Source organism: Camellia sinensis, chromosome 12 (assembly GCF_055761805.1).
Source record: "Camellia sinensis isolate YWXY chromosome 12, ASM5576180v1, whole genome shotgun sequence".
Classification (NCBI taxonomy): Eukaryota; Viridiplantae; Streptophyta; class Magnoliopsida; order Ericales; family Theaceae; genus Camellia; species Camellia sinensis.
In genome coordinates, this window is record NC_138972.1 from 71,698,755 (window position 1) to 71,705,595 (window position 6,841).

Sequence of the window (6,841 nt, forward strand, 5' to 3'; positions counted from 1 at the left end):
ACTCTAATTTGAAATTAGGGTTTTACTATAGTTGGGGCTTTCTCCATTTCTTTACTTATACGGATTTCCATTACCATCATTATACATATTTGATAAAAAGAGTTTGGGAAATTTCAATCAAAGTGAGGGAAAAGTCTATTTTATGTAAATCAAGAGTTTATTTCACCCCAAACAACAATATTTCCTCTTAAGCCACAACAATACCACAATGGCCCCATTTGGTAGAGTTGTGGGAAAGTGATTATAACTTATAGCCTAGCAGCTTATAGCTTATAGCTGTGAACATAAGCTGATTTTTGACTAATAAATTAAGCTTCTCCTCCCCCACTCAAAGAATAAGTTGATTTTTGACTTACAAAAAGCTATAAGTTGTATTATTAAGCTGAACCAAACACATCAAAATAGCTTCAATTAAGCTAAAAGCTGAAATAAGTTAGAAATAAGTCCTACCAAACAGGGCCAATATCTTCTTCAAAACAAAGAAATACAAGGTTAAAAGTAACCCTACCTCGAGTTATGAGTCCAAGAATCAAGCTCCTAGTTGAAATCTTCCCCAAACCAAATTTCAATTGGTAAGGATGATGATCTCCAAGTGTTCTTCACCCTTTGCAAGAGCTTTAGATCGGATCTTAAGAGATCGAGGAGTATTTTGAAGTGGCAACTTAGGATTTTTCGGGCTTGAGACAATGAGGAGGAGAAGGAGGAGGAGGAGAGGAAAGAAAAGTAGAGAGAATGATCTAGAATCGTACTTTTTAATTTGTTGATATCACGCAGTCCACTCGAGCGTAAATTCCGACGCTCGAGCGTAAGACACAAACTCGGAAGGCTCGTTCGAGCGTAAAATGACAAGTCCCAGAATTTTACAGAGTTACAGTGAAACAACTGGGAGCCAACATTCTCTGCTCGAGCGCAACTTCCTATGCTCGAGCGACCTGCCTGCAAACTCGAGAGATTCTGAGAGCTGCAATTCTCCGCTCGAGAGCAACTTCCTTGGCTCTAGCGGGCACCTGGAACAAAATGTCAAACAAAGAGTATCGGTATCCAATACGTATATAAAATGGATACGTCTTTACTTTTGAAGTATATGTGCTTCATAGGATATAATATGGTGAGCGTTGGTGAAAAAAGGTGTGACCAAAAGGTATATGCATGCAATAAAATGCATGTATAATGGGGTATCAACCACAATTAGATCACTTGTAGGAGAACTAGTAAATTCTCAATCATTGTTGTATTGCATCATGGGCCAACTCTAAGTCCTTACCTATTTGTCATGATCATGGATGAATTAACTAAACACATTTAGGATGATAATTCGCAAATTAACACTGAACTACAAATATGGAGAGAAGCACTCAAGTTAAAAGGTTTTAAATTAGTAAAAATAAAACTAAATATACAAAGTGTGACTTGGCAACAATAGAAGTAGAAGTGATAGAGAAGTGAAGATTGAAAATCAGAAATAACAAAGTGAACTTTTTCATTACCTAGGTTTGATTATTAATAAGGATGGTGAGGTTGAAAATGACGTGATTCGTAGGATTAAAGTAGGTCGGCATTTGACATATTATGTGATTGACGAATTCTAACAAAATTGAAAGAAGAATTTTGTAGAACAACTATAAGGCTAATGATGCTTTATGGGACAAAATATTGGGCAACTAAATTACATGTCCATAAAATGAGTGTAGTTGAGTTGAAGATGCTTAGATGGATGTGTGGTAAGACTAAGAAAGATAGAATCAAAAATAAATGTATTCTTGAATTGGTACCGTAGTAGTAACACCGATTGAAAGAGAAGTTGAGAGAGAATAGGTTAAGATGGTTTGGTCATTTACAATGAAGAAATGTGGATGCAACGACAAGGAAGAGTGATATGATTTCTATAAATAAAATGTTGGGGGAAGGGGAGGACTTCAACTAACATGGGATATAGTTGTAAAAAAAGATATGAATGTAATCAATAGAGCAAAATGGCAAAAAAGATTGACGTAGATTGGGAAACAATGCTTAGATTGAATTGGTTTGGAAGCGTTTTTTCATAAACTGAAATTTCATCCAAAAATATTATGGAAAATGTGAAACATTAGGTGATGTAAAGATTGAATAGGTTGAATAAAAAAGAGTAAAGTTTGAATAGGATATTTGTAAGAAAAAATTATTAAGAAACTTAAAAATAGCAATGTAAATTATTTTTATATTTTCATGATCAATTAAAATATTACTACTACCACCACCCAATATCTATGGAAACTTATTAGATCAATCATATATTATTGTTGAAAAATAAAAATACTACTGCTACCACCACCCAATATCTATGGAAACTTATTAGATCAATCATATATTATTGTTGAAAAATAGTATTTGTGAGTATGCAAAGATGGTAAAAATTATGAGAAGTGCATTTCTAGGGAGTTTTTAGAACACTTTTTTGAAAGAGTTTCTCGCAAGCTTACTCAAATTGAGATGGAGTTTTTCCTTTCATAAGTAAATTGTACTTGAAATCTTGGATTGTTTTGGAGATGTTTTCTAGAGGTTTTCCATAAAATTTCATGAGAGTTTTGTGCCCCTTCCCGAAATGAGTTTACAGGGAAACAAGTTTCCTCTCTCAAGAGATTTCCTAGTCTCCCTTTATCCCTCTTTAATTTCTTTCCTTCCCCTTCTATGTGATTATTGCTATCACTAGAAATATGTGTACAAAAAAAGTAAGAAGTTGTGGAGGTTTTTTGGACAAGAGAAAGCAAAAGATTGTGGTAGCTGTGTTTATTACAGAATGTATGGTGGTGGCAGTAGTGTCTGGTTGAGTGAGAGAGTGGTGAGAGAGAGTGTTTAGTTGGGTTTCCGAGATTGTGGTTAAATTGGTCTATTAAGAGAGACTATTCGAGTAAACTCCACAGGGATCATATGATTATCTATGCCTAAAATGATGAGGTATAAATGATATTGATATTGAAATGGTCTGGTGGTGGGGCCAAACCCATCCCAACATCATTTAGGTTCAAAGCCAGTAACCTAGTGCTGACCTGCTTATGAAACTTTGTTTGGGATTCTGTATTCAGATTTGCTTGTGATAATTTTTGGTGTTCCTTACCTTAGAAAGATGTATTCGAGTAAACTGTATAGGGATCATAAGGTTATCTATGCCTAAGATGATGAGGTATAAGTAGTGGTGATAATGATGTGGTCTGGTGGTGAGTGCACACCATTCCCGATTTCATTTAGTTTCAAAGTGGGTAACCTGGTGTTGACTTGCTTATAAACTTTGTTCAACCTGATGCCATTTATTGCTGATGTGTTTGTTAGGCTAGTAGTTTCAGTCAGTGCTAGCTCTAATTAAGTAATTGTTGTGTTGATTTTAAGATTATGAGCTTTAATCTTGAAATGTTTATTCTTTGTTCTATCTTGACTTTCAATTGAGATTATAAGTGATTTAAATAATTGAGTTGAGTATACATCATCACATGTCTGGACTGCAACATGATGGTTAAATGTAGGCATGCAACATGCAATTCGACAGTCCCTTTCAATGTATGTTGCATGAATAACCACAAAATTATGTTTCTCTATCCCAATGAAGTTTGTATGATGGTTTTTATGGAGCATGGAGCGTTAAATGAGATGTATGATGTGAAATTTTTAGCAAAATTGGATGTAGACACACTAGGACATGACAATATCTAACAAAAAATATTTTGATGCGGGAGAAGTATACATTTTTAATAAATTTATCTAAATTTGTGCATTAGTAGTTGCAGAAATTGGGAATTAAAAACTAACGAACAGTAAGCGTTTCTTTAAAATTGTTCCTACTTTCTTTATATCTTTATCTTTACAACTGTATTCTTTTTGGTATATTAGAAGTGGGGTTCATGCTTGACTTGGCAAGGTAAATGTTCAGTTTCTTTTAAAATATCTTGTGTTCTTGACATTTATTGGCTTGTGTTGCCTGATGTGGTGTCAGTTTCAGAGCTCCTATGATCTACTGTTCATTCTTCATGGTTTGGTTTTAACCATGATATTGTAATCATAATAAAAATGAAATGAACAAAGTAGGTTTTTGGTTGGGAGGATTAATCTTGTTGAGGATGTTTCATGCTGACTTTCTTTCCAAAAATGTCTATAAAGTACAATGGTACTCTGTGTAAATTTTACTATATATAGCATTGGTATTGACCTTTAATTCATGCTTCATTAGTTTGTTTTTGGCTGGTGCAGGTATGATATCGCCGACCACTAGGAGGGTGACAAGAAATCAACGGGATTACTATTCAACATTCCATAGGACACCCAACAGAAAGAAGTTTTCAAAAAAAGAGTGGGAGAATTTCACCCAGGAATCAACCCGACATGTAGTGGCTAAGTTGGCATCCTCGCCAAAGTTCACTGATTGGATTATTAAGCTTGCTGACAGGATACAACTCCTTCCAGATGATAGTTCAGATAACACAATTGGAAGTGGCTCAGATTCCACAGATGAGTCTTGTAGAAAGTGGTGATCGATTTAGTTTGTTCAAATGGTAGCAGCGACCTTAGAGTAGGAAATTAGTTACTTGTAGCAATACAATGAGGTAGAGGCTAGGAATGGTGCTCATTTAATTTTTCTTCTTTGTTTTAGGTTTATTTTTAATACATCATATTATGTCATCAAGCAATTGTGGCAAATCTTTTGAAATCTTATAATCATGTTATAGTGCCTGCTCTTTCTATGCTTCTTCCTACCAAAAACTTTTGATGGTTGCATAAAAAGAGCATTGTCAAGTGTTTTAACTCTCTCGTTCAGTTTTAATCCACTTATTCAGTCACCCATAAAAAGAGCAACACACTTGTGCAGTTTCAACCTCCGTTAGCATTTGTTTATCTGTTTTAGTTCAAGTGGGTGCATATGTTATGTTTGTTTCTATCACAGATCTATAATGCTATAGCTAGTAGGCCTAGAAAGGTATCTCATCTATGAAGCTAGTTTTGGAAATGGTTTCCATTCTGTGTGAGAAAAATTTTAAGGGGTAATTACATTTTGGGAGATTTACGTGCATGTCTTAATAGGTAGATTTATTGCCCATTATAGGTCATGTGATAATTACGGCGTTTTTGTTATAAAAAAATAAAAAAGAAAAAAAAAAGAAGAAAAAAAGCATCATTAATTGTTAGTTTTTAGCAACAATTTGAAAAAATTATCACAAAAAATCTCTAATTGTTAGTTTTTAGCGATAGATTTAGAAAATCGTCACATAAAATGTCATTAATTGTAAGTTTTTAGCAATAGATTTAAAAAATCTTCACAAGAAAGTCACTAATCATGAGTTTTTAGTGACAATGTTGATAGGATTAACTTTCAATGACGAATTGATAGGATTTAGTTGGAATTACGATTAATTACTAGGACTTGTGGGTAATTTATCTTTATATTTTAGTGGGGAATTTATCTCGATTGCAATAGGGGTGGGAAGAAAGAAAGAAAAAATGATGGAATTTATCCCTTGAATCGACCAACCTATCCTTCTTTTCTGCTCTTTCCTCTCTGTGCTCTCCCATTTCAACTTTGGTTGGCACTTCCTGCTAGCCACCATTGCCATGCCCTCCCTCGTAACCCCCAAGCCTTCTCCTACCCATCCTCGCTACCCTAGTCCTTTCCATCATTTCCCATCATCCCTACCAATGTTACACCTCATTGCCCCATTGTTGCTTCTATCAGTCTTAACTCCTTCCCTTTTCACCTAAGCCCTCACCATCACAACTACCCTTTCCTATAAACCCTAACCATCGCAACTACTTGAACCTCTTAGCCTTTCTCCATCACAACGTCACACCTCTACCCCTTATTGTTGGGAAACATGTTCGGTGAGTGTTACTTATGCTAAGATGTACAGGGTAAATTTGTGTGCGGTTCACTTGTCACTTGCATCACACATAATTAAAACTTGCCCCTAGATGTTTTGAAGCAGTAGATGTTTTGTAGCATCACACATAATATATTTGCTTTCAATTTAAAATTTTTTTTTTGTTGTTGCTTAATTTACAAAATTACATCTATTATTATATATTTTTTACTAGATTAAAATAGTAGGAAAAAAAAATTATCTTCAATTAAGAAAAAAAATATTAGCCTAGAAATTTCTATTTCACATACTTTTCAATCAATTAGATGGAGTTACATAACTAATTCAAAAATGTCATGCTACCTTTTAGTAGAAATAATATTAAAATATGTAAATAATTATTTATTAAACAAGTTATCTATATCAATTTCGTTTTACACAAGTATATACCAACTTAACCTATTTAATACTCATATTATTGGATCGTGCCATATTTGTGTGTGTCGGAAAATGGATAAGTTAACTTGTTTAACTCTTGGGTACCTATTATGGAATGCCTAAGTCAAATTTGTGGTCTATAGACTCTACGAAATAGACACAACTAACATGTCTACTACTATTGTGTTCCACAGGAGTTCTCTTATAGATGTTAAATTTGTGTGTTAAGTCTTATTAATTTAGAGGGTAAATTGGTGCTCTCATGGATGTGTTAAAGTGTGTGTTATGAGGGTAGAATCCAATTGAATGAGTTAAATATATAGAGTACCAGTTGATAAAATTTCAAAAAATTCAACTAGAAGGACAAAGAAAGAAGGTAAATTACACCATTAATCCCTATAGTTTAAGCGAATTAATTTTCACTTTAATCCCCGTAGTCTTAATTTGAACATTTGAATCCCATATTTTCATTTTTTGTTGCAATATTGTCCGCTTGTCATGCGCCTTTTTTTTGGGGGGGGGGATGAAAAAACAACTCAAGAATCAGTAACAAATAAGAATAAATAGAAAAATATAAATAATTC

At 33.9% G+C, this 6,841-nt stretch overlaps 1 protein-coding gene across 6 annotated transcripts in view; it reads left to right on the top strand.

Annotated features, from left to right (window-relative positions):
- LOC145804563 (uncharacterized) overlaps window positions 1-4,815 on the top strand; it is a 66,423-nt gene extending 61,608 nt beyond the window's left edge. For all 6 annotated transcript variants that reach the window (XR_014346552.1, XR_014346553.1, XR_014346551.1 and 3 more), the window contains one exon: window positions 4,219-4,815. Coding sequence is in view for 3 of the 6 variants with exons in the window: in XM_082898916.1 (XP_082755042.1) it covers window positions 4,219-4,499 (281 nt within the window). In the remaining 3 variants the exon portion in view is untranslated. The remainder of the gene's footprint in view (window positions 1-4,218) is intronic.
- The last annotated feature ends 2,026 nt before the right edge of the window (window positions 4,816-6,841 follow it).